General features: G+C 38.7%; 1 protein-coding gene across 1 annotated transcript in view; it reads right to left on the reverse strand.

Annotated features, from left to right (window-relative positions):
* LOC101602870 (guanine nucleotide-binding protein G(q) subunit alpha) overlaps positions 1-20,608 on the reverse strand; it is a 286,062-nt gene that overhangs the window by 59,870 nt on the left and 205,584 nt on the right. Inside the window, exon 3 of the mRNA XM_045146283.1 lies at positions 8,938-9,092. Coding sequence (XP_045002218.1) covers positions 8,938-9,092 — 155 coding nt within the window. The remainder of the gene's footprint in view (positions 1-8,937; positions 9,093-20,608) is intronic.

A 20,608-nucleotide genomic window follows, 5' to 3' on the forward strand; every position in this document is an offset into this window, starting at 1 on the left:
TTATGATTATACCATAAAGGATAAATTATGTGTGGATACTAAGTAGGAAAAAATTATAAGTTGTAGTGTAAATATGGTGTTGGGGGTTCTTGAACCCTGTGTCAGTACTTCCTATGGTAAGGCTGGAATCCAATACAACCAATTTGCAGTTCAAGTCTACTATAAAGAGGAAGCTATGGCACAAAAAGTGATTCTGGACAGGTTTCATATTTTTCATCATTAAAAAGAAGGTTACAAAAACTAGGTCACCTTCATTAAGAAAAAAAAAAAAATTAACAAGACCTCGATGTGAGAGGACTGGTCTCTAGGGAGTAGAAAGCTAGATCATACCATGAGAATGCCAGTAGCTGATCCTGTCAAAAGCAAGGGAAGCTAAGGAGAAATCAGAAACACAGTCCTGAACATTTGCTAATATGACCACAAAGTTCCAAAGAATGGAAAGGAAAAAAAAGGTTAAAATGATTTAAAAAAAAAAATGGAGAAATAACAGTTCTGTAAAACTGGTATCTTAAGGGAAGGGTAAAATATACAAGATTTGGTGCCATCACTCAGGCAAGTCCCTTCCTCCTTTCTGATTGAGCTGGCAGGAAATCTGGTAAGGCTAGTTAGCTACATGGAATTATTTATTACCCAAATACATCCATTTCTGAAGAGCTTATTGGGTGGAGAGTAAATCAACTCTCGCTTTTCCTCTTTAACATAGGGTGTATATGTTTAGCATTCTATGGAGAATAGTGTTTACTACACTTTGTTCATAAAGTTATTTACTTTTAATACAAAATTCCAAGCAAAGACTGAAGGAAGGTAGGAGAAAGCTAGCTTTTTAAAGGCAGTTTCAATTAGGGATTGAGGCTCAAGGAGAATCAAGAGATGCCACCTCACCCTGACACAAGAAGGAAAGTCTTAGCAAAAATGAAACTAGTGTCAGGCATGGTGGAGCACGCCTTTAATCCCAGCACTCGGGAGGCAGAGGTAGGAGGATCGCCATGAGTTCAAGGCCACCCTGAGACTCCACAGTGAATCCCAGGCCAGCCTGAGCTAGAGTGAGACCCTATCTCGAAAAACCAAAAAAAAAAAAAAAAAAAAAGAAAAAAAAAAGAAAGAAAGAAAGAAAAAGAAAAGAAACTAGTGTCTAATCAAGATCTGTCTACAGAGCCTTCTGCTGCCCACTGTCTAACTAGTATCTAAATAAAATGGTTCAGGTAGACTACCTCTGAAATTCACTCACCAAATGTACTAGCCCATCAGGTTTTCCCCTTACATACCCAAATCTGATACTATAAAAGCTGTTGCCTTCCAGTCCCTCTGACCCTGAGAGACACATTCTCTACAGCTCTTATTCTGTGATACCAAACACAAGAATCTGGTGGGAGAGTACTGCATAGTTTCTTGACCTAAACTTTTCAAAAGCTTGTCTCTGCTTTATAGTTTAGGGTCACTACTCTCTTTGATTACATGCATGACTTTTCACTGGTTTTTAAATCTACCATGTACGTACTTTTCTTACAATCCAGATCTACCATGTGGGTGCTCTCACCAACTGCAAGGCTTGTTACCTGTGTAATTTCTCTAAACCTGGTAAACATGAGTGTTACTCTCATCATTGCTCATTTCCTCTCTGAATCTCTTAGTATCTGCCCTCTAATATTTTTCCTGAGCCTCGCCATTTGTCTTCTTAACTGCCATTTGGGTCCCTCCAAGATTTCTCCACACACGCTCCTAGAATCTGCTTCTAACATGCCAGTAGCTTTACCTTAATTTCTCTTTAAAAACCTCAGTTTCTCTCAAGTCCATGTGCTTGTGGCTCTACTTCAGTTTTTCCCAAGAAACCTTCAACTTCTCTTCTGCTTTGATACGTTCCTTCTTCAGGAAAGCACAGGGCAGATGCCATGTGTGTTTTCTGAGTCTCTCTATATACACATCTAAGATCTATTTCCATGTGCTTACAACTCTGTTCCAGTCCTTTTCTAAAGAATTTAGTTTCTCTTAAGTGAACCTTATAAAGTGAACTATACATGAAAGCATGCCTCCTACTTCCCACATATTTAGCCTCCCTTCCTAGACCCAAATCTCCCTTAATTAACCCCATAATTTGTGATTTCCCCCTAGCCTTCTTGAGTCCATCTTTAAGAACAGAACCCAAAAGTCAGGGTTCATACATTCTAGGGACCCCTCCCAAACCCTAAAGTCCTTTATCTAGACCACATAGCTGGTGGGTTACAAGCAGAGATCATGAGAATTATTTAAGGGTAACTAATCAGTGGAATAAAGAAAATTCAACAAGATCATGCATTTCAATTTTCTTTAACCACAGAATTAGGTTAATCCAGAAGACCACTTTTTCACAAGTATCTTAAACAATGTCTTAACCCTGCACTTAGTAAGCAGATATAGTATCTTCTTAATCTCACATACAGGAAGCTGTTCCAAATGGCTATCACAAATAGATGATGAATGCCAAATGGTGAACAGATCAGGCAACTATGTTCCTGCAAAACAGACACCAGTGTCAGGGCCAGGACTGGGCACCCAGCAACAGACTTTCAATTAAGTTGCACAAACTCATCAAACATAACTGACAGCAAACACAAACTGGGTACAGGAATGCATGTGTCCTTTTTACTCAGTAGGCTGAGGCAGGAGGATTGTTGTGCATAGGTGTTCTTTTAAGGGTTCTGTACAAAATGATAATGATGTGAGAGATTTTTTTCTCAGTGGGATTAGAACTTCCATGCCCGTAGCTCAAGTCTCAAGTTCTTAGCAAAGAACTGAAAATGTGGATTCAGAGAAGGGTAAACTATGAAATTATTTTAGGGAGAGTTAAGATCAGCTGGAAAGCACAGCAAGAAAGCACCCTAGCCAAAACTGGTTCTCCCCTTTCTAGACTGCCTGGGAAGAAAAGTCCCAATTACAATGGGAAAAGTCTCTCGCTAGGGAGGAAAGCACTGGGGAGGGGGAGAGAACAGAGCTCACACACAGACTCAGCTCCATTTATATGAATCAGGCATTTATCTAGAATGAGCCTCTTTACTAGGTTCAGTTGTGTAGGGACAAACCTGATTGGTTGGCAGGCCCCAAAGGAACACTGATTCAGGAAGAGATAAACCTGCTAAACTGGGCAAGAAATAGGAAGCTGCTGCTGAAGAAGGGTTAGGAGATTGTTGCCTACAGCCACCGAGGGTGACATGAGCCAGAATGCCAGGTCCAGTCCTGCCTCACAGACTACCTATTAGGAAAAAGCTACCTTGTTCCTAATCTGCATCAATGAGACAATTTCTTAAAACTTGTGGGGGGGGGGGGGAGGAAGGAGACTGCTTTCAATCTGCCTATTGGCTTTGCTAATTTATACATCTTTTATGCCAACTTTCAAAGGTGTTGACTAATTTTGGCATGATTTCTGAAACATACCATGAAATATCAGAAACTGGCTTTTCAGTTCAGTCTTGAAATGTAATGGTAGTGCTTAATTCAGTTAATTTATACCTATTTATTGAGAATCTGTTCTGTTAAAATTTCATGCAGTGTGTGCATTAGATGGAGGGGGAGTCAATACAAGAGATGGTACAAAATATATTAAATATATTTCTTGCCCTTAGGGATGTCAGAGTTCTGGGAAATAAAGATAGTACAGATGAATCAATTAAGAAAACAATTAAGTGCCAACATGAATGCAATATGCCAACTATGAATGCAGTAAGAAAGGATACAACTGTAATCATGAGAGAATAATGTACAGAAAGAGACAGTTACATAGCAGATAGAATGGGATTTGGCCAGAAATGAGAGGAGATGAGAGATGGAAGAAAATCAGAAATGATAAAGAATTTCTTTTTTTTTTCTATTACTCATTTGGCTAACATCTTTTTTTTAATTAATTAATTAATTTATTTATTTGAGAGCGACAGACACAGAGAGAAAGACAGATAGAGGGAGAGGGAGAGGGAGAGGGAGAGGGAGAGGGAGAGGGAGAGGGAGAGGGAGAGGGAGAGGGAGAGGGAGAGGGAGAGGGAGAGGGAGAGGGAGAGGGAGAGGGAGAGGGAGAGGGAGAGGGAGAGGGAGAGGGAGAGGGAGAGGGAGAGGGAGAGGGAGAGGGAGAGAATGGGCGCGCCAGGGCCTCCAGCCACTGCAAACGAACTCCAGACGTGTGTGCCCCCTTGTGCATCTGGCTAATGTGGGTCCTGGGGAACTGAGCCTCGAACCGGGGTCCTTAGGCTTCACAGGCAAGCGCTTAACCGCTAAGCCATTTCTCCAGCCCGGCTAACATCTTTTAATGAAAGCCCATATTAATCTTCAGACAATATGCTTATCAATATTGGGAGTGAACCAAGAAAGACACAAATCTCATCTACAAGGAGGTTGTATTGTGGCATTGAACATAACTGTGACATAAATAACCATCTACAGTAAGATACAGTGTGGATCCTAAGAAATGTTCCACTGACATTAGTTGAGTCAACTGTGAACAGAATGTTACTCATTTAGGCAACTTTCCTTAAGTTGGACAAGGATATGATCAGATCTGGGGAGTAACTGGTCATCCTAACCTGATTAAACATGAACTAATTATAAGTTTATTATTTTATGTTAAAAAGATACAGCAATAATGCACAAGAAGAAAGTCAGCTAGCCAGGCTCCAAAGGTTGCTTAGTAAGCAGAAATTAAAAGAGGAAGCTTAAAGACCTCTAGGGCCATGAATATAGCAAAAGACCTGGGCTTAACTGTCGCTGGAGGTAGGGCTGTCACCTAGTACGGGGGCTGTTTTATTGAGCCTCTTACAAAATTGTGTACAACTAAATATTAAATCTAATTATATTCTCCTTAGCAAGTTGAAGCCTAACCCCAGACATTAAGACACAGCAGACTACATAGTCCTTATTCTCAGAGAGCTAATCAACTTAATGAACATTTCTGGCCATTCATACCATCTTTAGTACTAAGACATTTAGTAGAGGAAGCAGAATGCTGGGTGGCTATCATTCACTCTTCATCATGGGAGAATTGGAAACTGTATGGAGATATACACTGGGCTTTGTGAACCATGTGGCCATTGCTAACTATCTGATTGCAAATAGATATAAAAAGCAGGTATAGACAATGAATAAATGAGTGTGTATAGCTATGATCCAAATACTTTAGTTATGGAAATGAGCTGAAGGCTGAATTTCCTACAGTTTGCTAGTTCCTTATTGTACAGTGATAGCACTATAGCCTTTAGTTGAGGACATGGGCCTGAGTAAAGATTATAGAAAAGACAATAAAAAGATCCTGCTAAAATGTGGCAAACAGGCAGTTAACCAAACCTGATGCCTGCACCCATACCTACTCAGACCTTCAGGCAAGCTGAATTAATGACAGCTCTTTCTCCTATTTTTTCTTGATTGAAAGAAAATAGTTAAATAAGATATCTGGATTCATCTCTGAGAGTGCCAAGCATTCTGGAGGTGAAAAAAATAAGTAAAAATAAAGATGACCTCTTAATATCATCAAATACAAGGCATTTTATTTGTTAAATTTGTTTCGTTCTTGAAAAGGTATTGGGATGTAATACATTAAATAACAAAACAAGATTGCAGCCAGATGTGATGGTGCACACCTTTCATCCCAGCACTTGGGAGGCAGAGGTAGGCGGATCACTATGAGTTCGAGGCCAGCCTGAGACTACAGAGTGAATTCCAGGTCAGCCTGTGCTAGAGTGAGACCCTACCTTAAGGAAAAAAAAAAAAAAAACAACCAACCAACCAACAAAAAAAACCCTAAAACATAAAACAAGACCACAATTAAATATGTCACTCATGGGCTAGAGAGATGGCTTAGCGGTTAAGTGCTTGCCTATGAAGCCTAAGGACCCTGGTTTGAGGCTCAGTTCCCCAGGTCCCACGTTAGCCAGATGCACAAGGGGGCGTACATGTTTGGAGTTCATTTGCAGAGGCTGGAAGCCCTGGAGCGCCCATTCTCTCTCTTTCCCTCTATCTGTCTTTCTCTCTGTGCCTGTCGCTCTCAAATAAATAAATAATTAATTTAAAAAAATATGTCACTCAAGTGAAAAAAAAATACCCACATTTTTATTTTAATTTTAAAAAGACCAAACATATTCAAGATCCACGTCCTACTCTGGCTAAAGAAAGACAGTAATTTTGCTAGTGTATACATGCATCAACTTATGTATTATCTACAGCTATTTTTTAAAAAAAATATTAACATATGAGAGAGAGAGAGAGAGAGAGAAAAGGGGAGAGAGGATTAGAGTCCTTGTTTGCAAAGCCTGTTGACCTGGGTTGAATTCCCTAATACCTACATAAAACCATATGCATAGGGATTTTGGGTATGCTACATTATTTGTTATGTAGAAAAATAACTTTTATTTATTTATTTATTTACTGATATTTTGAGGTAGGATCTCACTGTAGCTCAGTCTGACCTGGATTTCACTATGTAGTCTTAGGGTGGCCTCAAACTCATGGTGATCCCCCTATCTCTGCCTTCTGAGTACTGGGATTAAAGGCGTGTGTCACTACACCCAGCGAAAAACAACTATTTTAATAAAGAGATGTACAGTTAAATGTCTATGGGATAGGGCAGGTTATAATTTGCTCAGCAAAAAACTAGTCTTAAAAAAACGTCAATATATATACCCACATAGATGCTTTTTAGGAAATCAACTTCTCCCTATCCCCATTACAGGAAAGTAGAATGATTTAAAGAATAATTATTTGAGGAGGGCTTTGATTACCTATGCCAAGTGCCTCACATGATGATCTTGCTCTGTCAGAGAGGTGTGTCCAACAACCAGGTCTATTTCTATGGTGGACCCAACTGCTACTGGTATAATTCCATGATAGTGGCTTTCTTGGGATCACAGCACTGACATGGGCTAAAGAAATTGTACAGGAAATCTCTTGGCACTATAGCAAGTATCTAAAAGTAGCACATAATTCTCATAGTAAATCATGGGTACATATGTAACTAGAGGAATGTCATCAGAGGTAATAGAGATATAAGCGTGTATAGATGGAAGTCAACAGTCCCATGCAAAGGGATCATCTCTGAGATTCATCTCAAAGTAGGAAACAAGCCAGATTCTTCAGAGGTAACCTGAATCCCAGCTGGCCTGTAATTATTAAATATTAGAGCATTGATTCCCCATTAACAAGACCTCTCTATAGGCAGAATCACAGATGACAGGTAAACAGAAGAGATAGACAGAATATAAAAAAAGCACAAAAAAGAGCTTAGGAGGAAAATGATGTGAAACAGAGTACTTACTAGTACAATTAACTAGAATTAACTAGCAATATGAGAGGTAGAAAAGAGTTAAGAGAAAACCAGAGAGAATCAAAGAGGATGGTAAAGAAATAAACAAGCAGTCAAGAGGAGACATAATGAACAAGAACAGGGGAGGGTGGATAAAATACAACAGCAACATGGAGAGACTGATGAAATCTGAAACAGCAAAGGAAACAGAAGGATAGAGGAGGCAGGAAATAAAAGACAGACAGCTGGTCAAAGGTAGAGGGGGCAGAATTTGGAACAGACAGGAGCTGAATGTATCTTTTTCATTTATGTATTCAGAGAAACTTACATAGTGTCATTTAGGAGGGAGGAAAGAAGCAGGGAAGGGATGGCTGAAGGAAGATTAGCTGAATAGCAAAAAAGAGAGCCTGGGAACATGAAAACGTGGAAGGGAGGGAGGGAGGAGTACAACACAACTCAAACGACTGCACATGTGGGAGTGAATGTTAGTAAAAATATGAGTGACGTGGAGCATTTTCTGTCACACTTCAGAATTACATAATTCAAACTTTCCATATAATATGAAAATATTTTATCTAGACAACATTTCTGTGGATGAACTGACTCATAACTGATCTTACATAAATGTCTGGAAAGGCCAAAGTGGAACAGTATTGTGAAGATTGCACAACGCAGCCAGGCATGGTGGTGCACACCTTTAATCCCAGCACTCAGGAGGCAAAGGTAGGAGGATCACCATGAGTTCCAGGCCACACTGCAACTACATAGTGAATTCCAGGTCAGCCTGGACTAGAGTGAAATCCTACCTTGCAAAATAAAAAATAAAAAACACTTGGGCACTCAGCCACTGTAGTGTCCTTATTTTCCCCTGCTCGTGCTCTTATCACTAGGTCTTTTTATCATAATGACTGCCTAGGGATGCAGAATATATTCTACCCATTATTATGAATATTCAGAATAAAAACAAGAAGGGAATGGTGGGTTGACATGATTAATAAAGACAGAAACATGGCTAAATAATGCAAAATAAACATCTCAAAAGAGAAAGATGTTTTTTGCAGATGCTTGATTGATGACTATATTGATTATGTAAATCCAATGATGCCAAACCCTTTGCTTTCTTTTTGTTAGGCAAGTTTTAATGTAAAGAATTAACAGAGCTCTTGCAGATGTAGATCTTTTCTAGGACACAGGAATGTGATTGGTAGCTCATAAAATAATTCTGGAATGAATAAAAATTAGACTCATACAATTTTCATGCAAAATAAGGCCCATACATTGGTATAATTGATGTAATCAAATCTACATAATTGTTTTCTAGCACATGAGTAAGATCAGAGTTTTTATATAAATTATTATAAGATTTCTAGTCAAAATGGTATGCATGCTTGGCTCATTGGCTTTCAGGGAAAGAAACAGGCTTATAAAATCAGGAATCACTGGTTTTTCAAATAAAGAACAGTGAAAGGAATACTCTTCCCTGATTAATGACTCTAATCACTTATGATAAACTATAGACTAATGAGCTGAGCACTTAAGTACAAGATTAAGAAATAAATATGTTTCCTAGGTTAGATTACTGTATTTATAGCACAGATTACATAAATTAAAAAAAATCACAGAGCACATCCTATGAAAGGAGAGTTTAATAAGCAAGGTCTCAAGAGCTCAGACTGGATACTCACTATTTGGTAGAGTCAGATAACTGATATTCTCGTCGTCTATCATAGCATTCCTGGATTCCAGGGTCATTCCACAAGCTCTTTATTGCATCTACGTAGGGATTCTCAAAAGCAGACACCTTCTCCACATCAACCTCTCGCACTAACTGTGCATGAGCCTGTTTAAAAACAAAAGCATCAGCAGTTTTAGTACTCTACACTGCTTTACAAGTTGCCGTTGGTTCACACATTATACTGTACACAGTCCAGGAACTATAGTCCTTCAAGGACTGGTTTTCAAACAAGTTGGTAATAAAGTAATGCTTCAGATTATTTGTTTTTCTGAGACAAGAACCAAGCCCAAAACAACATCCTCTCTAGAGGAAATCTTGAGGCTAAAACAGATTGGTGGGAACAAGAGGATATTAATTAATATTAATTATTCCCTGTTTATAGCTTATTATAATCATGTGCACACTGTACTCAGCCCACGAGAATTATATGTCTTAGCAGAAATTTAGATTCAACTGATTAGTTCTTACAGTTCACTTAAGGATAGGATAGAAAACCAGAGGAATAGTTTATATCAATGATCTGAATTGTACCACAATTCTTCCTCCACTCCTATGCATATATCTGACATCCCTACATTATCAGGATGAAAATAATATTAATTATAACATGAATGCACATTTTGATTAACAAAGTTTGATTTATTTCTAAATAAACCAGAATATCCCCAGTTAATAATCCCAGTGTTCACTGAATATGACATATATGCAGATTAGACCTACATATAATTATAAACACAAGTATAATAACAAATTAACTTAGAAATTAGAGGCAAATGGCTGGGAACTACTGAAATAATACTGACTGTGTACAGAACTACAAACATTTAAACAAAGTGAGTGAATGGCTATCATGACGATACCACTGTCAAATTATTCCTTTCATCTAGCATTAAGCATAAACATTATTAAATAATTTAATCCACTCCTACACTGTTGGTGGGCATGCAATCTGGTCCAGCCATTGTGGAAATCAGTGTGGAGGTTCCAGAACAGCTAAAAATAGATTTATCATATGACCCAGCTATACCACTCCTAGGCATATATTCTAAGGACTCATCTCACTAAGTTAGAGATACTCAACCATTTTTACTACCCACAATAGTTAGGAAAATGGAAACAGCCCAGATGTCCCTCAACTGATGAGGGGATATTTATACAATGGAGTTCTACTCAGTGGTGAAGAAAAATGAAATTATGAAACTTGCAGGAAAATGGATGGATCTGGAAAGGATTATACTTAGTGAGGTAACCCACACCCAGAAAGCCAAACGTCACATGTCCTCTCTTATATGTGGATCCTAGCTACAAATGATTGGACTTCTATGTGACTAGAAATAAAACTCAGTAGCTGAGGCCAGTAAGCTAGAAAGGGGATATAAAGGGAAAAGAAAGGGGGAGGGGGGACCCAATAGGATTGTATTGCGTGTGTGTGTGTGTGTGTGTGTGTGTGTGTGTGTGTGTGTATGCAAAAGAACAGATTAGTGGGAGTAAAAAGTCCTATGTGAGGTCAGGGGAAGAGACTGAGTAAGGGAAAGGTGGAGAGAGGGCTAATCAAAATCTAATAGTATATAAATAAATCATATGGAAACCTACTTTTCTGGACAATGGAACACACAGGAGCCATAGCTTGTTACTGGCAAATTTTCAGTGCCAGGGATGGGATGCCATCCAATGAGTTGTTGGCCAGGGAGGTCACTGATAACCCCAAAACATTATAGGCCATTGCTGAGGCTCTTGGTTTCCCACCAGAAATGGATGTTAAGTCCCTATTGCTGAAGACTCTATATATTTGGGCTGCAAGGTCACTGAGAAATCCTGCGGGAGCTGAGCTGAAAACCTCCTCCATGTAGACCAGCTGACAGAAAGCTGGAAAAGGCCAGGCTGCATGAAGTTCAATGGGAGAGACAGAAGTCAACAGGAAGATACTCAACAGTGGGCAATGCAAGCCTTAAATTTGGCCAGCCAGGCCAAATGAGCCAATAGGTGCAACAGTGGCATATCTGTTATCGGGGAAACGAACTGCTTTCTAACTGGACTGGAGGCCTGCTCCATGGGAGGGAATACATCCCTGATACTGAAAACCTACAACAGGGGTAGTCAGGAGCCTTGGGGGTGTAACATCTGTTGGTGTCTGGCTAAATGTATATACTATGCTCACCAAACTGCCCAGTAAGTACTTCTCTAACTGTTCATACTCATATATTAATGCTACTCTCACTTCTGGTTAGAGAACCTTCTCTTTTCAGATGGCAGTGACCTTGGGATGACTCAGAAGACATCATGTTGCTGAGAAAGTGACAGAGGAGTGCTCAGCACTAAAATATCTCCATCACACCTTCCAAGGCTCAGGGTCCATTGCAGAAGAAGTGTTAGAAAGAATTTAAGAGCCTACTTATGGGCCTTTCCTATAAGTAGGAAGAACCCTGTTTTCAACAGACCAACTTGAACTTTAAGTTTTAGGACATGAGCTTAAGAAATCCCTTGTTACCAGTTCTGCTCTGGCCATGATGGTCAGATCTACGAGGAAGCCCCAGATCAAGTCTGTACCCTAATCTTGGGAAACCTTGCCTTCTCTAGTTATTCTCAGTTAAAGCAGCTAGATTGTTATCCTGTAAACATTCTCACCAGCTTTGCATCCTATTGCAGAATCCCACCTCACGAGGGGCCTACCTCCATTAAGGTCTTTCTAGAATTCCTTCCCTCTTCCTTTCTGCACCCTGTTTCAAGGGCTCTTGCTTAAGGGCTATATTATATATCATCAATCACAGGGAGTTCCTCCTGATTTTCCTCTTCAAAAAATGTGATCTTTGTGTCCTATGAACCATAAACTATGAGCTGTATACTGATATTTACATATTAACTTCACTCACTTATAGACTATATGTACATGGAAGAAGCTGTGACTATTGAGTTCTAATTCCTTTGGTGGCTCAGCACAGAAGGAACATATAATAAATATTTATCCAATTTAATTGCAGTTAAAAGTATATATAAATGCCTAGACCTACTCAATTACTTTCTCAAGGCAATATTCCACGTACTACCTATTTTCTGTGAACTGTTAAGTCTTTCTTTTTTTTTTTGCTCGAGTGTATGTAATATGTGTGGAGGTGTGTGGATGGTGTACCTGTGGTGGCCAGAATGGAACATAGAGTATTCAGCTTCATTGCTCTTCCACCTGTCCTTATTTGAGCCAGAAATGAGAATTATTTAATTCTTTTTGCTTTTTCTTTTTCTTTTTTCCAATGTAGGGCTTTACTCTAGCCCAGGCTGACCTGGAATTCACTATATAGTCTCAGGGTGGCATCAAACACAGGGTAATCCTCCTACCTCTGCCTCCCGAGTGTTTGGATAAAAGGAATGCGCCACCATGCCCAGCTCAAGAATTCTGTAATTCTTAACAGTGCTCTGTATAGTAGTTAATGGGGGAGTATTTATGTGACATTTATCACTATCTTCCTCTGAAGCATAGCATAATTTCCATGACAGCTCAGCACTCCAGTCTCATGGCCCACCAGAATACCTGATAGTTGGTGTTTACTCGCTAAATATTTGAACGATGGAAGATGCAAAGAAGTAAAGAAGAGTGGAAACTGAATAGTGCTATAAATCAGAGCAGCTAATGTCTACTTCTGGCTTTAGCTGTAATAGTAGCCACGGCCTTGGGAGAAACTAGTTTGCCTCTTTAAAACTCATTTTCCTGTCCATACAGCAACTAGGCCAAATTACTTGAGATCTCATCTAGACATGAACTGTGTGATTGTAAAGCTGTAATATGTACCCTGAATGTATAAACACTGAGGAATCAAGACATTATCCCTTTCTGAGCACACAATATCACCCAACAAAACAACACTTTGCTATTTTAAACATCAACCAAGAAGGCAGGATAAAATAGTCTGCAGAGGAAAAGTGCACTGCGGTATGGCTGAGAGGGAAGACAGGAACTAGAAGAGAAAGAAGCATGAAGGATCCAAGGAGAAGGAATAGTGTGAACACAAACTCAACAGGCAAAATAAACATGGCACATTTCTTTTACCTGGAGGGGAGGGGGACAGTCTGGTGAGGAAGTTCCATGTTGACTTAATTCAACAAATCTCTACACTGAAAGCCCTAGGATTTGTCACAGCCATCAGCCCACAACTCAGAAGTCTTTCTCTAAGATATAGGACAGAATATCATCCCCAAATACACAATGACTGCTATGCCGCCTTCACTCCTGTCACAACACCCAAGTCACTTTTTATTACCTCCCAAACTAAGACTCCATCCTTCTGTTTTGGAAAATGACATTCAGATATAATCAAGTATAGTTTGAATTTATGTAATACCTTTTAACTAAGGTTCTCTAAGTTATTTGCAAGTATGACATTTTACAAATATATACAGAATTTTAAAAATTATTTATATAAATGTCCCACTGTAAATGCAATCTTAAGAGTATTTTTATTCTGTTACGATAAGATGACAAATTAGAGCTTTTATTTTATTTGCCCAAATATCAAACATGAAAAAGAACAGAAAAAATGATAAGGAAATCATGCTAAATATTTATTAATAGACAATTATGAGAAGGAAAGAAGCCACCTCCAATAATGCTATAAATAGCAAGTCCATTTACAACTGGCCCTTTCTATTTTGAATGCTGTTCCCAGAAAAGCAAAATAGATATGAGTTAGTTAATCATATAAACAAAGTATAGAATACAATCTTCTTTCATTTCTCTTGTAGTTGGACACACTGAGCAGAAATATTTAAAGGTAAATGCTAGCATTCAAAATTTTTAGCTAGCTGGAGGCAGGCCTTAGAATGTGAGAACCAACTAGTTCCTCTCAAGAACTCTGGAGAAATTCTAGGAAAGGTCATGTGGAAGCCACAATATATGCCAATGTGCCAATCTCTTGAGGTTTTTTTTTTTCTTTTTGTGATCCAATGATCATAAAATTCAGATAAATCTTGTAGGTGCTGATATTATCATGTTTCCTTCTATAGAAGGAAGAACTAAGGGCTTACCTTAGTGGGTCACACCCTACCCACTGAATGTTGGGCTGTGAAAGGCCCATGCGTGAGGCCTAGTGGAACTTCCTGATCTAGCTAAAGTTTGGCGAGCTAGGACTCAGCAAGACGCCTAATGGCTTCTGACCTGCCACTTTCCCGCGGTAATTGTAATTACCATTTCAATAGTTACAGTTTACTACTGGCCCTTACCTCTGCCCCCATCCTAAAATCACTACCTTCGTCCCCAACATGATATAGGCAACTGCTTAGAGTAATAAAGCGAGTTGTTTCTGAGAGACTCCCGACTCTGTGGTTTTTCTCCGGTGGTCAGGAGAGGTTTCTGAGCCGTCCGACGCTCATCATCCTCCTCAACCCCTAGGGAGGAACCAGCAGGCCCGGTCCTTCGCTCGGCACTACCTACCTGACCGGGAAGGAGCCCCACAACTGAAGGCATGCTTTCAGATGAAATAAAAATGGTCACACAGTCTACTTTGGAAGAATTTTCAAAAACTCATTAACAGCTCAAGGTGACTTTACCCTGGAATGTCACACCTATTTTGCTTCTTACATTTAAGAAGTAGAAAACAGAATGGTAACTTCCACATTTGCTGAAGCTCTTAGACACAAATATTGTTTATTAGGCCTGTGCTATTTGAAAGGGCACCCACCACAGTCAGAGGGTGAAATTGCAGAAAGCACCATTTTAATTCCGTACTGAGGCTCCCATCATCCTTCATTTGCCACCTGCTGCTTGCTTCCATTTAGCATTTGATTCTAAAGAAAAAACTGCAAAATTCTTGGGGTGAGGTGAGGTATGAGGTAGAGTCTTGCTCTAGCCTAGGCTGACTGGAACTCACTATGTAGTCTCAGGGTGTCCTTGAACTCAGGGCGATCCTTCTACCTCTCCCTCCCAAATGCTGGGATTAAACGTGTGTGCCACCACGCCAAGCTAAAACTGTAAACTTTTAAATAAAACGTGAAAATAACAACAAAAATTAACCCAGCATTTTTTTTCCTGCTCAAGGGAAGCAGGGTACATTTGCAAAGCCAGAGACCACACTGCTTCTACTATCATTCAGTGCTGGCTAAGCTTGATCTTGTGCAAGTTGTTCAACATCTCTAAACCTCTGCTTCCTGATTACCCCACTCTCCAGATCTGTTAGCCAGGACTAATAACCTCATTTACCTTTAAGGTTTAAACTACAGAATGCATATAAAATACTTAGAGGTACAAAGTGAAACTCAAAGCCACTAGCTGTTTCAAACACAAAAGAATAGTAGAGAAAATGTAACTCATGGTGCCTATGTCCACTTATGAACTTCTGTGACCTTGGCCCAGCTTTTGCTCAAAAGTGACATAACATTCTGGAAGCTCTCACTGGACACTGGGTTTGAGAGCTCAAATGTGTAAATATCACTTACCGTAACATTTCCTGCAGAAAACCTGGACACAAACTCACTGATTAGGGCTTCAACTTTTCTAACTTCTTCCAGATGCATGATACACAGACAGTCCTGTTCTATCTTTTTATGAACACTGCTAAATAAATGACAAATAATAGCAAAGTCACACTGAGCTTTTACTAGCTGGGTTCAAGTCAAAAATGACTATTCCTACAGAATGACCTCTCCATACTGATGATTCAGTTTGAAGCTCAGCAAAACTATCGATTACTACATGATAAGGCTCTCATGAAGAATACAGTTTCTGTGTGTGGAATCCTCCTGTGGCAGGGATCTCTTGGTCTTGCCCTTGGCTCCCATGTCCCTCTAAGAGTTGGTTTTAATACAGATTATAGTCTATACTTTAGCAACTCAGAGATCAACAGTACTAAAGAGAAAGAACGTGGATAACAGCCCAAGACTAAACTGGGTTTCAACCTTAACTGTCAAATACTGGCCCTGTGAACTCTACTAATCCTCATCTATAATACATACGTCACAATCTAAGACTATGAAAAAAGTGTGGTTGCTAAAATGCCTAAAACAAGTATAATAATTGCTAGGGAAATTTATAGAACTTCAAAATTACTTATTAACAATTACTTATTTCAATGGATACTTAATCTCTCATGTATTAGACAATAAAATAATTAGATAAAGTTTATTAAGTAGCCACATACCATTCTATTTGCATTAAGACTTTACAAATTGATTTATTGACCCACTCGAAAAATTCCTCCTCCATCAGATTCTCATTTTTAATCTGCACTTGGGTACTTACCAAAGCAATCAATAACTATAAGCTTTTTGTTTGTTTTTTCAAGGTATGGTTTCATTCTAGCCCAGGCTGATCTGGAATTAGTGTCAGAGTGGCCTCATATTCACAGCAATCTTCTTACCTCTGCCTCCCGAATGCCAGGATTAAAGGTGTGTGCCACTACGTCCAGCATTAAGTTCCCAAATAATATTTACTGGAAAACTCTTTGTTTTATTTATTTAGTTGACAGAGAAAGAGGGCGAGAGAATAGGCACTAGGGCCTCCAGCCACTGCAAATGAACTTCAGACGCTTGTGCCCCCTTGTGCATCTGGCTAACATGGGTCCTGGGGAGTCATACCTGGGTCCCTTGGCTTTGTAGGCAAATGCCTTACTGGCTAAGCCATCCCTCCAGCCCCCCCCCCCCAAAATCTTTTGTTTTTTATCCGAACATTTAGTAGATAGCTTCTTTAAGAAGAGAAAGACTTTTCCTTCATGACATAAAATGTTTTTTTCTTTTCAGAGAAAACAACCTCTTCTTCAGTCCTGCAAATATAAATTTATATAAATATTCGTGTTTAGTTCTTTTCTTGTCAGTTTTGTTGTACATTGTTTTGTCATGTCATAACTCATAATTATCAGTGTCAATGACATTATAGGTCAGATGCTTGCTGCATCATGGCATGATATACAGACAGCTTTAGAGAAATTTCCAGAGAATTTAAAGAAAGGCATAGTGATTAACAAAAAAAGTTGGAAAGAGAGATTCTTTTAAAGATATGTATATTCATTATAATTGAAAATAATTATTTCTATCTAATTACTTTTAGATAACATGTGCAATATTAGTTTCTTGAGATTTTAACAGTTTCTCATTTGGCAAGTGTGTTCTGATGTAAAAGCAAGAAATGAAAGTGATAGCTATGGTTGTAAGAAGCTGGGAAACTGTCTACAAAACTCAAAAGACAGTAACTAAAACTCTGAAGGCAATGGGCCTAGAAATCCATGAGCTGGAAGCTGGGAGGTATTTCTGGATTTCTCAACCTTGTTTGGCTATGGAAGTTCTTTCTTTTCAGATGTTTGATAGGACTGGTGTTCTAAATTCACACTTGAAGACACTGACTAGGGACTAAGACCTCCCACCCCCAATGACCAACTGGAAATTCTTTTACTTAAATGAAACACCTCTTTGCTCTAGCGTGTGATGTAAATTTCTGCTTTAGGGATTCTTATCTTAGTCATTTCTGAATTCACATATTACATGTGGTTCATTTCCTTACATTTTGCTCCAAAAAACTTATAATCATTTTAGTGCCTTGTAATGTCTGTGCCTCTACAATCTTATTTGCCAGCAGAACATGTTTTGCTTGGTTTGGGATATTATTTTGTTTGACAACAGGAAACGCAAATAAAAATGATTCTCTTGCTCAGTATGATTAATTCTCAAAGCCATATATATATGAAAAACAAGCTCTGAACATTCTAAGCCCTGTTCTGTAACAGCCCTTGTGAGATCTAACTACTGTGAGACTGTCTGGGAGAACCTAAAGCAAAAGGCTTGCTTTCCAGATATGGTTAAAACTGCCTTGCTTCTATGACCCTTTAGCTCTGAGAACAAAAAACTTCCTTCAGTCTAAACCAAGAGAAATAAAGCAACAATACATATTTGTCCTATGCAAAAGAGCAATGAATATTCAGGATCTGACTAGGGAAAAGGGAGTAAGACAATCCATATCTCACCAGGCACATTTTTAAAAGATACTGTAAGTTACAAAATCCAATTTTTAAAAAAGTTATAGTTAAGAATTATTGAAAGTTACTAGGCCCAGAGTTAAGAAATTCCTAACTTTATATTGAGACTATGATGGTACAGTTTGCTGTCTACACCATGACACTTCCATATGTAAAAGGCTACCATAAAAGTTAATCATAGTATTTTATATCTCTGAAAGTTTATTTACTAACAGTTTTATTATATTAGTATGATCTAATATACATTTGAAGCAATACTTTCTTTTCTTAATTTCTTTTACTAGAGAAAGAGAGAGAGAGAGAGAGAGAGAGGGGGGGGGGGAGAATGGATGATCTAGGGCCTTCAACCCCTGCAAACAAACTCCAGACGCATGCGCTCCCTTGTACTTATGTGTGACATTGCATGCTTGTGTCACTGTACATCTGGCTTAGTCGGACCTCTAAGCCATCTCTCCAGCCCTAGAGCAATATGAACAAATTGAAATTATTTCTAAAAATCAATCATATGTGTAAGGTTAATCCTCATTGTCAACTTATCTGGATTAAATAACATAAAGGGCATCAGTGAGGTGACATGTTTGGGTGTGTCTGAGAGGGCATTTCTGAAGATTAACAAGCTGGAAAACCATGCCTGATATGGGTGGCACTGTGCCATGTACTAGGGTTCGGGATGAATTAGAAGAGGGGAAAGTAGAAACCCATTCCAGTGCAAATATCCCATTCACAATAGTTCCCCCTCAAAATAATGTTCATAGAAAGAAGCCTCATCAAGGATGTGAGAGGTCACTACAAAGAAAACTTTAAGATATTGTAAAAGAAATAAAGATACCAGACTAATAGACACACCTTTCATGCCCCTGAATTGGAAAAATCCATACTGTAAAAATGGCTATATTACCAAAAATAATCTACAGTCAAGGACATTGCCATCAAAGTTTCAATTATATTTTTTCATTGGACTAGAAAAAAACTATTCAACAATTCATATGGAAATACCATGTATACACATAACCAAAGCCAACATAACCATAACCAAAGTAATAAATAAATAAATAAAAGATTACTACTGGAAGCATTACAATCCTAATCTAAAATTATACTATAGAGGCAAAATGACAGACAGCATGGTACTGGCAGAATAACAACAAAAAACCCATAGAACAATACAATAGAATGAAGGGGCTAGAGAAAAACCCACACACCTATGTAATTTGTGTCATGTAATTTTTGACAAAGGCATCAAAAACATACACTGAAAAAAAAAAGAGACAGCCTGTTCAACACATGGTATAGGCAAAACTGAATATCTACTTGCAGAGGATGAAATTAGATCCACATCTCTCACCTTGCACAAAGGTCATTCAAAATGGATCAAAAGCTTTATGTAAAGTGAGAAATGCTGAAAAAAATTAGTGGAAAGCACAGGTAATAGACTAGAAGTTATAAGTATAGGTATGAACTTTCGGAACTGGACTCCAATAGCATAGAAGTTCTAAGGATAAATAAAATGTTTTTTAAAAAGATTAAAAAATACTACTTGAAAGATGAAGGTAGCAAGGCTATGTTGAGGTCCATTAAGGTAAGACTGACTATGTTTTCCTGGTAAAATATGACTATTTTAATGCGCATGTGCTCTCTTTCTCTCTCTCTCTCTCTCTCTCCTGCATATGTAAATGTGTGTATGTTATGTGTTTATGTGTGTAAAAACACAGGCATCACAATATGCCTGTGGAGATCAGAGGGCTTCTCGGTGTCCAGTCCTCACCTTCCACCTCCTTTTGACGCAGAGTCTCATGTTCACCATTGCTTCCACAAGGCTAGCTGCTGAACTCCTAATTTCTAGTAGATTCCTCCTGTCTCTGCCTCCTATGTTGCCCATAGGCATGGCTGGGGTTACAAATACCTATCACAGCATCTGGCTTTTTATGTGGGTACTCATGGTTATGTACTTTCTTATACACTGGGTCATTTCCTAAACCTCTGTTTCTTTAATTCTTTTTTTTAAACAGTGCTTTAAAGTTCTTTTATTTTAAAAATATATTTATTTATTTGCAAGGAAAGAGACAGATGAGAGAGTGAGCGAGAAAGAGAGAGAGAGAGAGCGAGCACACGAGCACACCAGGGTCTCTAGCGACTACAAATGAACTCCAGATGCATGCACCACTTTACATAGGCATTGCAGAATCAAACCTAAGTCGTTAGGCTTTGGAAGCAAGCACCTTTACCATTGAGCCATCTCACCTGCCCTCTTTTCTTAATTTTTAATGTCACTTGAGCCATATGAATCACCCTGGATGGAAACATGGCATCATAAATTGCCCAAGAGATAATAAGATTATCATATAGCCAGAAATTTTTTTGGTAAAGAACAAAGACATACTTTCACTTAAGAGTTAATCCAAGTGAGACTGCCAATCCCTTGGATTGGAAAATGCCTCTCAGGAAAGCTGTCAGTTCCAGAAACTTTAGAAAAATAGGATAAATAGGTGGGTAGAATAGTCTCTCTGACCACTGTTAACTATCACTTCTTTAGAGTGTATCTTCTACAATGGTCCCTTTGATCACTGCCCTCTCATCCTTGCAAGTGCCTTGTTATTCTATAATAAACACTGTCCTTTATACTACACTCAGTATCTCCCACCTCAATTCATTTGACAGTGAATGCAAGGTCTA

The sequence above is a fragment of the Jaculus jaculus genome, chromosome 1 (assembly GCF_020740685.1).
Source record: "Jaculus jaculus isolate mJacJac1 chromosome 1, mJacJac1.mat.Y.cur, whole genome shotgun sequence".
NCBI classification, from domain to species: domain Eukaryota; kingdom Metazoa; phylum Chordata; class Mammalia; order Rodentia; family Dipodidae; genus Jaculus; species Jaculus jaculus.